This window comes from Halichoeres trimaculatus, unplaced genomic scaffold, assembly GCF_033239565.1.
Source record: "Halichoeres trimaculatus isolate MK-OKI-2021-1 unplaced genomic scaffold, fHalTri1.1 fHalTri1_scaffold_17, whole genome shotgun sequence".
NCBI lineage: Eukaryota > Metazoa > Chordata > Actinopteri > Labriformes > Labridae > Halichoeres > Halichoeres trimaculatus.
In genome coordinates this window covers 13,363,241-13,380,522 of record NW_027437195.1, presented here as the reverse complement: position 1 = coordinate 13,380,522, position 17,282 = coordinate 13,363,241, and the positions used below count along the sequence as shown (strand labels likewise).

General features: G+C 39.8%; 1 protein-coding gene across 1 annotated transcript; it reads right to left on the bottom strand.

The window, feature by feature from the left end:
• Window positions 1–653: 653 nt before the first annotated feature.
• On the bottom strand, window positions 654–4,274 carry LOC141806068 (Krueppel-like factor 11). Its single transcript, XM_074691293.1, has 4 exons — window positions 4,094–4,274; window positions 2,986–3,264; window positions 1,616–2,558; window positions 654–1,385 (listed from the first exon to the last, which is right to left on the bottom strand). Exons 1-4 carry the CDS (start codon window positions 4,130–4,132, stop codon window positions 1,084–1,086), a joined length of 1,563 nt encoding a protein of 520 aa, XP_074547394.1. The 5' UTR covers window positions 4,133–4,274; the 3' UTR covers window positions 654–1,083.
• Window positions 4,275–17,282: the final 13,008 nt, after the last annotated feature.

Sequence of the window (17,282 nt, the reverse complement as noted above, 5' to 3'; positions counted from 1 at the left end):
ATAAAATGTGTGCTTGATTGGAGGGTCATATTTGAAACGCCATTTTCCATATGCTTTCTTATACAGACTTAATAACAAGATTACACCCAGCCAGTCCAATTGAAAATGGGGACCCAAAGAAAGGCAATTTTTTTATTGATTATTCTTACCAAATTAAGGATCTTGGAGTGAATAAAAGTCAGGGGTATAATTATGTAAGAATCACACTTCCCAGCCACCTCCTCACTCCCACGTGACACAGATGAATGAGCTCAGATGATGTGTTCATGAACTACAACTCCAGCCTAAGAAATCTGGTTTGTCTGCTCTAACTCATCAAGTATTCATGCTAACAAACAAGCTTCAGTGTCCTCAGATGATCTTAGACGAACAGCTTTGATAACACAAAAGAAAAAAAAAATCATCCTGGACCAAAAAAGGACAGTGTGGTGGTGGGGGGAGTCATCGTGTGACGCACACAGGATGTGGGCAGGAGCCACTCACTTCGTTTCTGCATGAGACAACAGGGAAAGATTGCTGGTTCTACCAAGATCCTGCTCTCTTTTTTACTGGATTAGACATAGGGGGGGATCATAAAATGCTCATAACACATCAGGTTTTTCAGCTTTTGTTTATTACAAATAGGTATTAAATAATATGAAAAGTTAGGCAGGGAAATACAATCATGGTATAATCATCACTGTTGATTAATATTCATATTTACATTGTTTTTTATATTTATATATTTTCCCCAAATATGACAAATAAATGCATTTCAGAGTCCAAACAAGGATACATTCACATAGACATACAAATCTGTCAATTGAAAGTGATGTAGTAGAGGTGCAGAAAGTGAAATGTGTAAGACCAACTTCATACAAAGGCTTTGGCAAAAGTGTGCATACATATTAACAGTAATATTAAAGTAAACAAAAGAATCCTTTAGAGAAAAATACACATACAAGTTAGCAGTAGAGAGGAAAACAAAGAGTCCAGTGCATGTTTTTCTTTCATTCCCATGAGTAAAATGGCAGCAGCAGTGCTTGGCTGCTCCTGGTGTCCCTGTGTTATCTCAGGAGTATTGAAGATGGCAGTGTACATAGTCTACTGTGAGCCTGCAGGCACCAGCATGCTTAGTGTTGCCAGGCCAGGTTTGGAGGAAGGTGTTTTACCAGCAGCCATTTTATTCAGGCTTCTAACATCCGCTTGCCATGATGGAATTTTCTTCGTGGTCATGTGGCGGCGGGCATGTTTGGTGAGGTGATCACTGCGCATGAACCGCCGCTCGCACACAGGACAGACAAATTTCTTCTCCCCAGTGTGTGTTCGTCTGTGACGGGAGAGCTCGTCGGAGCGAGCAAACCTCTTATCACAGCCATCCCAGCTGCAGCTGAAAGGTTTCTCACCTAAAGGAGAGAAAAACAGGAGAGTCAGCCATGAGTCACACAGCAGTCATAAAAACTTCACACGACAGCATTTAGTGTCTGGGATTAACAATGAGCTCACTCTCTTCCCATCATGAATAACAAGGCCAGGAAAGGAATTCTTCACAAACAGGAAGTAATACTCATCTGTGGCTGGACTTTGACAACATGTGTGTATCAACCAAAAAATCCCCTCTGTTATAGACCCTCACCTGTGTGTGTTCTTAAGTGAGCCTTGAGGTGTGAGCTCTTGAAGTAAGTCTTCCTGCAGCCGGGGAAGTTGCACACATAGTTCCTTCTGCGGGAGAAGTCCATCTTTGTGGCGGTTGTACTGCTGCTGGGCCCTGCTGGAACGTACACGGGGGCCGGGGCCAGAGGTAACAGCTTGGTGTTGCCCAGAGTCATTACAGTCTGCGGGCAGTGAGGGGCCTGAGAGACAGAGGATTGTGGGAGAACCAGCATCACCGTACCCTGAGGGACTGCTGAGCCCACAATGAGAGACTGCTGAACAGGGGAGGTGGCTGAGGCAGGTTGTGGGAGGATGGGTGTGGTGGTGGTTCGAATCGCTTTACTGGAGGTCTGAACTGCACTGGGGATGAATGCTGAGATAATACCTGATTGGCTGCTGACAGGAAACATTTGGCAGATGATCTGAGGGCTGGTGACTGAAGGTGGAGTCAGGGTTGTAGGTGGAGCAGGTGAAGTGCGTGGGCTATTTTGTGGTTGGGGATTGACAGGAGTGGGGGTGGAGACACTGTCCAAAGAGAGTTGTGAGGGGTTGGTTTGCTGCTCTGTTTTTAAGGTGGTTGTGGGAGGAGTTGAAGGTGATGGAGGTGTGTTAATCTCAGATTCTGTGGTGTGTTGCTGCTGCTGCTGTAGTCGCTGCTGGCAGAGCGTCGCAGCCGTTACTGGGTCTCTTGTTTTCTCTGGGTTGGGGGCCACTGGAATGTGGTGTTGGCAGGGGGTGCTGTCTGCCGTGTGGCGGATGACGCTGGTCGCCATGGCTCTGCAGTGCTGGGGCGGAGGGGGGAGAGAGGGAGTCTTGGCAATGGGTGCAAGGACAGGTTGATGGAGCCTGGAGCCACAGTGTTGTGAGGCCATCGTGCTGGATGTTGAGTTTTCCACAAAGCTGGGGCTGTGAGGGGGGGTCATACACTGAAAAAAATAAAGTTAAGAAGAAATTAAAACACTTGCCATCTTCTTTTACAGAATGCAGTGTTTGCTGAGATTAAAATCCCCGGTGGCAGGCAGACACACGCAGGAACAATGACTCTGAGCAATAAACTGTGATTTTTATGACTGCAGGGAAGAGGTCACACCCTGCTGCTGTTTCAAGGCCTTTCTCACAGCAACACCTCTCACCTGCACTGGTCACATGTTACAAGTTTAGGTCCAATTTTTTTTTTTTATATATATAAAAGGATTTAACACAAACACAGACCCTCTGTGCACCAAACAAAAGTTATCTCACTACTCCTCTGGCTCAAAATGTTTTCAAAAAATGGTTAAACTTCATCTTGCTGGATTGGAACATATATTAACCAATAGGTTGAACCATACAGATCCATAATATATCACTTACCAGAGATGATAGGGACACAAAGTCTTTAGGAGGATCTGGAAGTTCTGGAGGCAAGAGGGAGTCACAGGAATCTGAGGCCGGGGTGAGGGGTCGGGGTTTGCAGGGGTTTGGCCTGTTGCTGCTGATAACGTGACCCTGACCCCAAGAACTCATGCACACCAGCGCTTCAGCTGCCTCCAGGTCTGTGTACTCCAGGCCAGATGTTACATTACAGAGCATCTGATCGCTGTCATGCCTCCTCTTCTTTACATAGGACCCATAATGATCGATGTACTCAGTCTGAAAAGGAAATAAATTATCATCAGTCACAGGATGCAATGCTTCAGTGATTTCTGTGTGCTGTATTTAATCAAATCTTTAATCTTTGACTCATATTTGGTCGCGTCATTACAGCAAACAAGGGAAGGTTTAAGGGAGAAATGATCTATTTCCAGTTATCATCTGCTCTGTCACAGTTCCCGGGCTGAACTGCATGATGCTGCCAATAGGGGAGAAGGGGGTGTTAGTGACTACACCCCGGCCCAGCATGCACTGCCTTTGGCTGAGCGCCAAGACACCTCCCATTGCCAAATATAGACCAAACAGTGACGTGCTGCCCGAATGAGCCATGTGAAATCCCCATAAAGCGGGTTTGCATAAGGAAGTAGGTTTGGTACGTTACGACTTAATAATACATTTTCATACTGAACAAAGCGTTATACCCTTTCTAAAAAAAAAAAAAAAAAATCCCTACCATTTAGAACCAATCATATACATTGACAGGCTTCCTTAGATGTTCAAGCTACATTTTACAGACTTAAAACTGATAAATTGATCATATAGTCTCTTAAACACTCACTGTCAACAACAGTGACCAAATCAATGCGTTGTGATTAAACAGTTTTTAATTTCAGTTTCAGTGCGGTGAATTATCGGTATAATGGAACAATAAAGTAACAGAAAATAATTTCAAAATAATCGTAAATAAAGCACATAATTAAGCAGATGTCTTAACCTGGGTCTTGATATAAAAAAGATAAATAAAATCGCTTGGTAAACAACTGAATCTAGCTGAGATGTTGATAAAATCTCTCTTTAAACTAGTGTAGTACTTTAAAATGTTTCTTACCCCGTTTGAGTCCATTTCTGCAAATTTCCGCGATGGCATTGAAAAATAAAATATCTTAATATCACTTTTTTGTTGTCAAAGGCAGTGTAGAACAAAGAGACGGCGGTTGCCAGTACTGCTGCCTGTACTGGGGTAGGGTTGAGGTCGTTTTTTTCTCTGACTGGCTCCCTTTTCTCTCAGCTGTGTGTGTAAAACATGGGGAGGAGAAAAAAAGAAAAACAAAACTCACAACACGCACCGGCGGGTGGCAACACTCAGCCAATCACAAATGAGTGTGTGCGGAACTCTGGCCAATGGGAGGCGAGGGAGCGCGTGAACAGTGCATGCCTGCTGGACGGTTGGAGGAAATAGGGTGCGTGGCCGTTGGTGGGCGTGGTCGTGAGAGTCAGCAGTGTCAGGGTAAACCCGATGAACTGCTATCCGTTTAACTAGGCGAAAGGTCGGCCCAGTCTATGCTACGTTCACTGAATATGGGAACAAATAAAAACTACCGCACGGTGACTAGAGCAAAGTTTTACGTAAACTGGTTTATTGTAATGCTAAGTGGCAATTAAGTGAGAAATATGAATTCTTCGGATTGTGGAAGATTAATAAAGATATGAGGCTAACTGGATCCATTCAAACCAATAACTGAACCATTCATTGGAAAGCTGTTTAGTCAATTTTTTCATGCATATAATTTTCCCTTATAGACATGTAGGTCGAGCATTTCTGAATTGGGACTGTGTTGTGTCAGATGATTGTAATACACGTCCATGTCTGTTTTCACTGTGACACATTTAACTGATTTCTATTTATCTGCAAGGATGCTTAACTTTTTGTCATTTTTATCATTATCATTAACCAGAAATAACAGTGTGTTGCTGTGTCACTTTTGACACCAAATGGAATATTATCTAAAGTTAAATATTTTAGCCCAACAAGCAAAATCAAATACTTCAAGTCTCTATTTGGAAAGTGTAGGTGTTGGAACACACCATTTTAATATTTCAAATTGAGAAATTATTCACTTTTTATTTTTTGGTTAAATGGTAAAGAGCTATTTGAGGTTTAAATATATTTTTTCCCTGCAAAACATTAAATCTCTATTTAGAAAAGTCGTGCACACTTAGGCCTATTTGATGCATCTCACCAACACTAAAACTACACCAGATATATATATATATATATATATATATATATATATATATATATATATATATATATATATATATATATATATATATATATAACATTTTTTTTTTTTTTTTTTTTTTTGCTTACTTCATTACACAAAAAACCCTCTAGTTCAGAAGGAAATATAAACTACCTTGTTTTTTTATGTTTTTGTGTTTGTTTTTTGTGTTTGATTTATAGTCAACCTCAAAAAGAAGTTATACCATTTAACTTTTTTACCCACTGTGCTTGAATGCAGCACAAGGACCAGCCAAGGTGTGGATTTCTGCCATGTTTTTGGGGATGTTTGTGCCGTTTTCTTGCAAGAAAAAAACATGAAAAACAAGTGTTTAATCATCCATCATGATTTTATAACAGAAAAACAGCATCACAAAGCAACAGAGCAAGTGAAATAACTTGTTCTCTCTGTTGGATAATTGAGCTTCTAGCCATGTCACCACTGTAATAAATCATAATGATCTCATCATCAAAAGCAGTTATTTTAATATTTATGTACTTTTACAGTGAATAGGGTCACAATCTAGAGTGAGAGAGACTTATTACACTCCATTAAAAAGACATAAATTAATCAACAATGTTTCCAGTGTTTGCCTCGCTGGTCATATTGTTTTTTTCTTTGGGCGTAGCTGCCATATGGAATTCCTAGGCAAAGTCAACTCCAGTTCTTCATATCATCATATGACATTCAGATTTATATTATAATTGTCATATTAGCTAACAAGCTAGGCCTGGGAGAAAGTTATTTCCCCTCTCATAAGTATTCAATGCTGCAAATACCACACACTGAAAAAATTCCATTTCAGTGCAAAAACAACAACAAAAAAAAAACGATTGTAAGATTTTTATCCTGCTAATATTTCTTTATCTGTTCTCTTGAAACATTATGTAAAGGTTAATGTTTGCAGGCTGTTTTTCTTTGTCCCATTTTTCAGTGATTTCTATGAGATCATGACTTCAGTACAGTGTCGAGGGGGGCAGAGGATTCAAACTGGTCTTGACCTACATATGCTGTTACATCACCAACTGTATTTGGACAAAGAAAAAAATGAGTCAGACGTCCCAGGTCACAGGTTTTCTGGAGGTGACAATATAAAGGGCTATGGTCAAGAGTTTTAGTATCGAAACCGAAGATGCTTTGCAGAAAGAAACGAAGGCCTATTGTACCTTTGATGTTCATTTGGTGGAGCTAATTTCATACTGAACCAACATTTTTTATATATACATGGATAAAGCCTCTAGAAACAAGTCTTTGTAATCACTTTTTGCCGAATAGATAAACTGGTCCATGGAAGTGGCCCACCAGCACATCTGCTGCAGGTGTAACAGGTGTCTTAGCCCAGCCCTTGCAGCGCCTTGCTTCAACTGAAGGCCCTGCCCCAGTGTGAGTCATGTAAGCATGACCTCAGGGAGCAATGAGGGCATGGAGCAGTGGCAGTGCAACCCAAGCGCTAGCAGCTCGCAGGGAAAAAGGAGGAGTCTCATGGACAACAAGTCAAACGCAGGCATGACATGCAGAAGTACAGCAGCCTGTTTGTGATATAAGTGGGGCAGGCCGCTTCAACTTCGTTGGGGAATCTAGAGGAAAGGTTACGTGGGCCTTATCTGGGCCTCTGCATGCACACCTCCCCTGTCCAACCAACTCCCCCATTTCAGGCGGTCCTGGAGCGGTCTCAAAAAGGGGGGAGTTACCCCAGTAGGGTTAAATATACCACCCAGAGGCCAAATTTCATTGACAGCCCTTGACAGGCAGCTGCAGGCCAGGTTATATAGACAAGAATGTGTCTTTCACAAGAATTATATCCATCCCAAATGTTTTAAGAGACACAGACTGCTTTAACAGGTTTGACCATATAAAATATATCATTTATGGGAAGGTTTTTTGCAAATTGATATTTATTTGAAAATATTTGACAGATTACTGAGTGGAGTAAGAGGTCAGGTATTCTTTCCTGTCTTCATTTGTTTTACATCCACGAGGAAGTACATACAGTTACAGTTTCTATAAAGTCAAAGATTTGTTTAAAAGTTAAAAAAAAATTGCTGTTAAAGTTTTTTCAAAGCTCTTCAGCATGTAAATTATTTTCCCTCTTGTCAGGTATAATTATTAGATGAAGAAAAACTCTTTCAACATGTGCATTAATAAAAGAAGTTACATATGTTTAGATGGACTGCAGAGGGAGACAGGATTTTATGCTTATGTCAGGTCTCTTACTGAACCACCTTTCCCCCTAAACTAATTTTCTCATAATGTTTCATACTTTTCAAGTCATATTTAAACAGCAAACACATATATCAGTGTTACACAATTACCCAGAATGCTCTGTCAGCTCAGCTGAACTTGTGGAAAACAGTCAGTCAAAAACTCCTCTGGCATCTGGGTTAAAGGACACAGCGAGTAATGATACCTCGGGCTGTGTTCAAAACCTCTGAGAAGGAATCTTGCATCCTTTCCTCTGCTCCTCTTTTGTTTCCTTAACTTACTGCAGATCAGTAGAACAATGAGCACAGACAGAAACGTCAAAAAGTAGCAGAGGATCATCACTTTACTCGTGATGTTTTCTCAACATGCTTGGTCGTGAGTTCTTGTAGTGAGTGGTGCTTGGCTGTAGAAGTTAGGTTGATGATTTTCTGAAGGACAACTCTGACACACGAATAGAAATGTATGCTGTAAACCTTTAAAGCATTAATTTCATCTCGTCAGTGCAGATTAATTTATCTTTATTCACCTTGAAAATTGTGTTTTGGCCAAAATGTATAAGAATTCCATGTTTAACATTTGAATTTGAGATCCAAAACAGCCTGTATCTCAATTTCCCCACTAAAAAAAAATATGGTTAACGTTAGGCAAGGAATGACTGAATGTTAAACCTTTGTCAGGGGTTATGTGTACTTTTATATTAGTAGTTCCTCACATATCAAAATTAGTCTTTACATTTCTTTTTAATGAGAAAAGCTTGATTTATTTCTATTTATTTCATATGTACTTTTGATTTTGTTTGAAATTTTGTGCTGAATTGATCATTTCAAAGTCATAATCACAGGCATATTTCAGTCACAGAATCATTTCTTGAATAAACATAGTTTATGTGTGTCTTTTGTGTTATAGATAGTAAATACTGCCTGACAACATACCACGAATGATCTGCTATATGAGCTGGCCCTTATAGAAAACTCTCTCCTGAATGATGCTTTGTTTACCACACAGCGTGTAGCTCCTCCCCTTTTCCTCCTACACATTAAATGAAGCAACAGGAATTCCTCTACAGGCTCCTGGCTTCTGATTGGTCAGATTGGGTTTCCAAGCCAATCTGTTGCTATGAGACACTGATTCTATGCTTCCAGCTCGTTGTCTGTTGTCATGGAAACATAAGGCAGGTTTGAGGCCTGGCAGGAGGAGCTCGCCTGGAGATCAAGCATGTGAGGAGCCTAATGATGTCGGCTCGAGGTCTGTGATATCATTGAAGTCAACACTGAATATAATTTGCTGTCTGGATGTCTGCTGCTCCTAGGTTGTTCTCTATATGATGAGTTACATATGCTTTTTTATTGTGTCCACTTTAAGAAACTTTGTTAATTTAACAACATGTTTTTGTCTATTTCAAGCCTTTGTCAACTAAGTAGTGATAGTTTGCTTTTTTTAATGCTGGCTAAATGTTTTCATGCATAGACCTCTGCTGCTTCTAGATGAACAGCAAAGCTAAAACTGTTTACAATATATTACAAATAAATAAATAAATAAATAAATAAATAAAAGCTTTATGACAGCAAAGCAAATAGAACTAGAGGAAACAAGGAAAACCTTTTAACTAAATATTTACAATTGTGAACAATAAATATTGAATAAATAAAAAAGATATATATCTATACAAACAAAAGCAGGGGTTACATTATTATCATTATTCATAGTATTATTATTATCATTAAGTTTATTATTAATATTATTATTATTAAGTTTATTATCATCATCATCATCATTATTATTATTATTATTATTATTATTATTATTATTATTATTATTATTATTATTATTATCATCATCATTGTTTGATTATAAGTATAAAATCGTTGAAACAGAAAATGTTCAATCTGTTTGTTCCTTTGACATTTCCTTGTTGCCACCCTTGAAGTGACTTAACCAGGGTAACAACAATATTAGTGACGGGAGATTAATATCAGAGATAAAGATTAAAGCAAACAAGATGAATAAGGGGCACAACTAACAATGGATGAGAGAAGACAGCAGCCCTGCAAAAAATAGTCTCATTTACATCTTCCATGGCAAAGATTCTCAATATGTGTTTCACTTTAAAATGACACAACTTACACAAGCACAAAATGATTTTAAATTAATTAATTTTTTTGTGTGTTTGTGTTTTGACACAAATCCAAAGTTCTTAACAGGAGCTTTTAATGGTAAAACCTGACATTGTGGACTGTGTTTACTTCACTCTTTCTCTTGTCGCCTGATCACTCAAAGTGTTTTTACATCATATTTCATATTCATATGTGATACTGATGGAAGAGGCTATGTAGAGCTTATCAGTTTTTATTTTTTTTCTAATGTCTAATCTGAAGACACAGCACAGAGGGAAGTTTTGTGCTAAGTGTCTTGCCCCAGGACCAAACAGCACACGCACAGCAGGACCTAGGATCAAACCTCCAACCTTCAGATTAAGAGACAACCCATTAATGAAAAGGGTTTGTGTCGCAGAATCCTGCTCCTATTGCAAATATATTATAAGTTAACTCAACTGTGATGACTTTTTTAGGACATTGGTTTGCACTGAAAAGAACAGCCTCTGAGGGTGATAAGCTTGGCTTCCCCTATCTTATTTACTTAAAGAACTGTTGAGTGGGCATGTTACATCATCCACCAACCCACACTCACTCAACCACACACAAACACCTACACTGACTCGTGCACAGACCCACTCGCTCATTCAAGTTTGAGTGACTTATTTGTTCTTGTTTTGTCATATTTCACTTTGTCTATGAGAATGTTTAAAAACAATGTCCCAAATCAGCCACTTATATGACCACTTATTCTGCATTTTTGTGCTTAAGAATTCTAAAAAATTTGAACTCTGTGGAGCTCTATATTGATCTTTAGTTTTAAAGAAAAATGGATTATTTAGACTCTTTTAAAGCTCCTTATTCTTACAGTTTGTTCATAACTCCCTTTAAAAGTGTGTTTGAGTGAGCATTGTGTAAAAAAATAAAATAAAATAAAATAAAATAAAATAGAAAAAGAGAGACCAAAATCATTATCAAAATTATAAACAGCATTAGAGGATGAAATTTGTATGATTGCAGTGTTTTTCTAGTCAGTGTGATCCTCATGTCTGTGCTAAAGTGTTGAATGGACTTAGGAAGAAAGGATGCTCTTTGCTCAACATTAAAGCGTAATAAAGTATTTCATGGCACTGGGAGTTTTTTAACGCTCTTCAATGAGCGAGTTTCCAGTAAGAACAGTAAAAAGTCATGGTTTCACTGTGTGGGTACGATAGGTGTTTATTTCCAACGATGCTATTCTCAGTGCGCAGGCTGAATCACAGAGGCACAATGAAAAATCTGCTTGTTATGTCACCAAGTCCACGCACAGTGAGTGATAAACTTCACAGCAGGAAGGAGCCATTACTTTAAAGAGCATCTCTATAAAAAGAACTGAACTAGATTGAGCGAGTCCAGGAGAAAGTGGTGTGAGAGCTGTCTCTATAGGTGAAACTCTGACACCTGCTACAGCTGAGATTTGTCTGGCACCCATATCTATAAAACATGTCAGTGTGATCATGACTCTGGCTCACATGTAGACAATTTTTTGTTTGTGCAGAAGGCTGAGTCTGTTGGAGAAGTAATGAATACAGGCTCAGGTTATTTCTTCATTTTTTCTGCCACAGCTTCATGAATTGCAAAATAAAACCTGGGATTCAGGATTCGGGTTTTCTCATAAATCAGACTGAGTCAAATCCCACCTGTTTTCTCAAAGTAGAAATGAATCATCTTGAACTGACATGTGGCTTTCAGGTTTTGGATCAGATTATCTGAGAAGGAGTCACACACCTGTATGGATATATTTAAAAAGGGTGTGATGGGCTTTTTTAGGCTATATACTGTGCCTTTGGTACCCCTGTACTAGCTTAACATGATTTATAGAACAGAAAAATAATTAGATTTCCTCACACTGGTGATTTAGCTTCTATCTGAAACATTTTATTTTAGCTACCGTCTCTTTAAGACTCCCTGTTCCAAAACCCCCCTTCCCTCTGAATGGGCAGCCCTTTGGAGTCCTGTCTGGGGCAGACCTTGGTGTTTACCCCTCCAGTGTGGGATGGCATCATCATTTAAGCAATACAGTGATTTTAACAATGAAGACCTCAGCTGGTAACCACCAAATTTGCATACACATTTCAGTGTTTATAGCTTGAAATGCTAATTTACTTTCCTGTACACTAAGGTGGTTTAGAGCTTGGGTTTTTTCTTTTAATGACGTGATTTACACCTCTGTAAGAGTCAAGCAGGTACTCCATCAGGGGCTGTGAGGGCTATTTGTAAAAGCTAGTGTTTTTCCAGGGAAAGACTCCATTTCCCATGAGCCCAAGCACCTACCTACAAGGGCGTGGCTCTTACCAAGGCGTACATTTGTTTGGCAGCAAATGGAGATCGGATATTTTGAACACTACTTTTATGTGTTCATGTCAACTTTTACCAGATACAAAGGGATGAGGTAATGCATTGATTGTTATGTTGCACAAATATAACTGCAAAAAAAAAAATTAGTACACTCAATTTGTGGCATAGTTTTGCACCAGGCTATATTTAACACCACAAACAGCCCAGTACTATAAGAAGTGTCTGTAACTACTGGGTTGGCCAGAAAGATTTACCCATCGTTTTTTCCACGCTATCCAAAAATGCTTGCAGACAAACATAAAAAACATTGAACACAGTTTCTATCCTTTATTCTCTGTCACCAAAAAGATTTACATCTCAATATGGCCACCCTTTGCCTTTATCATGGCCTGGAGACGACCTGGCACTGCCTGGCATGAGCGCAGCACTGTCTGCATCAAGTTTTGACCATGACTTCATCAGAGCTATCTTCAAAGCGGTGACACTGCTGTGAGATACTCTCGAGACCTCCCTCTCCAGGAAAGACCAGATTGCAAAGTCTATTGGATTGATGTCCGGACTTGATGGAGGCCGCATGTTCTTGTCCCAGAAGTCAGGAAAGTGCTGCTTGCACCAGGCCTGTGTGACATTGGATGTGTGAGCTGGTGCTCCATCTTGTGTGAAGACATACTGGTTTCCAAACGCATTGGTACACCAAGGCAACACTTTTTCTTCAAGTATTTGAAGGTACACCTGGCTGTTCACTTTCACACCCTTCTGAATGAAGACCAAAGGAGACTTTGAGCCATCAGATGCAACAGCAGCCCACATCATGACTCCAGCTGGCTTCTGATGACGAAAATGAGTTCTGCAGCCTTCAGGTAGGTGCTGTGCACTATGTGCATAAACCATGTCATTCTAGGAATTGACCACTGCCTGAACGGTGAAGATCTTCTCATCAGACCAAACCAGGGCTTTGTCTGTGGCACTCTGGATCTCCTGCTGAATCATTTTCCCCCTGTCAAGCGTTTTTTCTTAGAAGCGGTGGAAATCAGTTGTCTGTGTTGCATTTTTAGTGCTTTCAGCCCGAGATCCTGTTTGACGATTCTTCTCAGTGAAGTTCTTGAGATGTTCACTTCCTTTGCTGTTGCCCTCATGCCCCTGCGAGGATTCCTTTGGATTCTCTTCCTCACCATCTCAACAACCCTTTTGGTGTGGACCAAACGTTTTCTTCCAGGGATTGGCTTTCTGGTGGTATTGCAAGTCTCCTTGTATCATTTCATGACATTGTAGACAGTCTTACGGCAAACATTCACCTTTTTGATTATTCACCTTTTTTCTTCACCATTCTCTCACCATTACTGCAACATTAATCACAGAAATTGTTTTGAGCAGAGAAAAAAACACAGATCTCTCCTCTTTCTGCTTAACTTGGTCGGCTGGTGTGGTGTTGTCGTAATGACTTCTATGTGCCTGACCAGATCCCGGGAAACAGCATTTGGAAATAACATATTTAAGCGCTAATAATAATCTTATTTTAAATCATGGACTGCAATCAGGCATATATCTAGAAGAGAGACTTTTTCAAGATCACTGAGAAAGTTTTCCCAGGGACTTTAAATAGGTAATGATGGTCTGGTGTATATATTCATGCCCTGACACAGTTTGGAGAAACATAGCCTTTACTACACAAGGCAGAAGCTTAATCCACTGGCTGTAGTATTATTGAGGCAATGGGTAATGACAACTCTGGAACAGGCAATATTAATAATGTCTTACTGGAGGTTGAACTTGAAGTAGCAGATAAGTTTTATCTTTCACACATAGGGCATTTGCTCATACTCTGAGCAATGGTCCTGCTCCTCTGTGAGGGGATTGTGTAGCCAGCTGTCCCCCTAATAAATCATATACAGGCAGACTGTCTTAAGCTCTATTGCAATTGTTTAAAGCCTCAAGAAATGACAAGAACGATTCAGGAAGAACATGAAAAGATAAAATGAATACATCTATTTTTTGTTTGGGTAATTCTGTTATTAAACTGTTTGAGATAACATTAAGCTGGAATAAAGCCCTGAACCAGATATGAAGCAGAGAGTATTTCTGAGATAACGTAAGCGAGCTCACAGTGCTTAAGGAGGAATGTGTTCGGTTTTCCCAAAGCGAGAAACCAGAGCTCAGCCCAAAGCTTCACTCAGCATGTTTGAACAGCATTGAAGTAGGTCATTTGTGGTCTGGGTGAGAGTACATTATGCTGTCTTAGGAGAGTGCAAATTGACCAGACAGGACTCAGACTGGTGCTACGACTGAAGCTCAGAAAATCAGAATGGTATCTCAACAGGAGTGAGATTAAGTACGACTCATGTGTTTACTGTAAACACACTGTAGCTCAGTCTGTCCAACAGAAAGTTAGTCACCATGTCAGTTTGTTTAGAGAAGTTGTTCCACAGAGAGAGAAACATCAAGACTTTGGATTTACAAAACAGAATTTAATCTAAACTAAGATGTAAAACACACTCAAAAGCAGTTTCCATCATTTGAACTAAAGAGCTATTCCCAGATGCTGTATGGTTCAATAGCTAACCAGCTAACCTCACATTTTACATTATCCCTCGGCTATGTGAGATCATGTAACATCAAATCCATCATGTCTACTTTATGGAATCTAAATACACAAAACTAGGTCATTTTCTGACTTTCCATGATAGTTAAGTGTTGAAAGAAAAGATCGCCGCCCACTGAATTGTGGACTGGATCAGCAAAACATCAATGCCAGAAAAAAAGGCGTATTTGACATTAAGATCACTCATCATGAAAAAGATTTTGTGGAAAAAAACAGTCGCACAGTTTACTGGATTTGTGTTAGTCATACTTTGAGAACAGACATTTTTAAGCAACGTTTGAGAGGTACTTTTGGTATTTGCACCATCAAAGTCTTACAAAACATCATTATAGGGATACAAAGCAGCTACTATCCGCAGGACTGTGCCGTGCGTCCCTCTCAGTGGAGCAAAAAGAAGAGTTTGTAGTCCTGTAGCATGTAAAAACTCCAAAGATAGAGAAGAGGGGAACTGAGGTAAAGATAAAGAGGACAGTTATCTCATCATACACAACTGTTTGTAGGATAACAGGGTTGCTATTTGATGAAAGTTTGGTGTACCAAAATATATCACTTTAAGCACATTTTTTGTTTGGGATTTTGTGTGATTCAACAGACAGATAAAGATAAAAAGTCAGTAAAAATATGAGAAGTTACCAAAGACGTTAAGCATTTGTGTAATTTCTAGAAACATGAATTTTGTAGCTGTTTCATGACCCCTAGCTCACTGTTGGTAAATTTTAATTAGATGGGTTTTTTTTTTTTTTTTTTTTTTTAAATCATGATTTTATTTTCATTTGTTTTAGCAATATCATGAAAAAGATGCACCATGTATCTGAGTGAAGAACCTGTCCTATATCCTGACCTCACCTTGGGTAATTCATATGAGAACATAAGCTCCATGTTGACAGTGTGGGTTTAAATCAGGACATATCATCAGGGGAAGCAGGCGTGATGAGAGGGACAGTAAGAGGAGGACAGAACAGATGGCTTCAAACATAAGGACAACACTGCAGCACAGAGCTATTGGCTTGGCTAGATGGTTAAAATATTACTAAATGAGTCTTATGGCCTTCCTGAACCTGCTGCAGGAACAGTCAGAGAGTTTCATTTTTATGATGCTGCCAGTACAGATACCAGACTGATGGCGTCATGAGTCAGTCACTGTTATGACAAACACATGGCATAAACAGAGGACTCATGTCTGTCACGCTATATCTCAAGTTTTCAAGTTGCCTACTAAGTGACACAGACTGTGAACACTGTTTTTCCCAAGTATACTTTAACATACTAACACTTCAGGGCAATGAGTGAGCAAGTAAAAAAAGGGACATTAGATGTCTTACAAATAAAGGCCAAAAGCCTATAGAGGGATTATTTGTTTATCAACAACGCCGGATGCGCGCGCAACTTGGGCGCAGAAGCACTGCGGAGTCTAATGGTTTGTTAACTGATGTTGGGATGTTAACCACCAAAAACCGCATTTTTAAACTAAATATCACCGCTTGTACGGATGACAAACAGCTCCCAGGTTTGTGAAATAGCAGTGAGTGGATAGAAGACATCAGCAAGTGGACAGATATTAGGTGGACAGACGTTTTTAGCCAGGAAATAAGGCGTGTACCTAGAGAGCACAACTCTCACTAGATGCTCATGACTGCTTTATTCGCGGACACTTACCAGACTGTGACAGGCCAGGACGTAAACGTGTGTCAATAAATCAGAAACCCTCCAAAACCGAAAAGAGCATACCTACTGCTGAGAATGAGAACTGGAACTGAAATCTACGCTGAGTTGATTATTTACCCGCAGACGTCGCTGGTGTTTCAGTGTAAAGTGTGACCCTGTTAACTGGTGACTCTCGGCCGTTAATCGCTGATACTGTCGGCTGAGAGTCAACAGTTAGCATAGTCGCTATTAACTCCAAAACACCGGTTGCTCCGTGACGGTCAGAACTTGATAGACGTTGCCTCTGTTGTATGGTACCGTTTCTAAAAACTGACCCCAGACCAAAAATACATTTTTATGTTGATAACAGGTTAAGTTAAGTGCTTAAAAAACGCCGACTCGTCTGCATGAACGGAGTGAAACGCTGCTTTAGCGGTCAAGAAGCGCGCGCATTTTTATGATGGCGTAGACTGATAATCCCTCTATGAGGGCGGTAGAAGGTGTTCATACTCTTTTGGCTTAGGGGGGCGCTCCTGGCTCTGTATGGTCGAGTGAACATATTAATTACTGTTGCATGAAACAAATGCTCACAATTATTCAATAACAGACCAGAAGAGGCGCTGTTAGGCTGAATACAAGCATGACTGGGTTTTGGACATATAACTACAGATTATCAATATTCAGTACAACAGGACACTTTTGCATATGATAACAATCATAATTTTCTTCTTTCAGCCATTCAGCTGGCTTTACCTTCTATGCTAGCTATGGAAAGTGGCAAATTCAAGTATTTTTCCTGCAAACTCTCTGATTCATGTTTGAACATCACCTGTCACATCAGTCAAACTTACAACAGGGTTAACTAACACGGTGTGACAGACTTGAGGTTTCTACATTGTAAAAAGTCTTGGTGCAGTTGTATATGTTTCATCCGGAGCTCAAGAATGTCTCTTGTCCAATCAGATTGCTTGATCAGGCCTATGTCTGGCATGGCTGCTTAAATAACCAAAGCAAGCAAACAGTTGCTTTTTAACTTGGTTAAACTCAGGATGCCTATTGCTCTGTCTATTTTATGGGCTTCTAATAGATATTGACACATCTCACTCAAACCTTCAACCCTGCCAGTGTAACCCCGAGGTT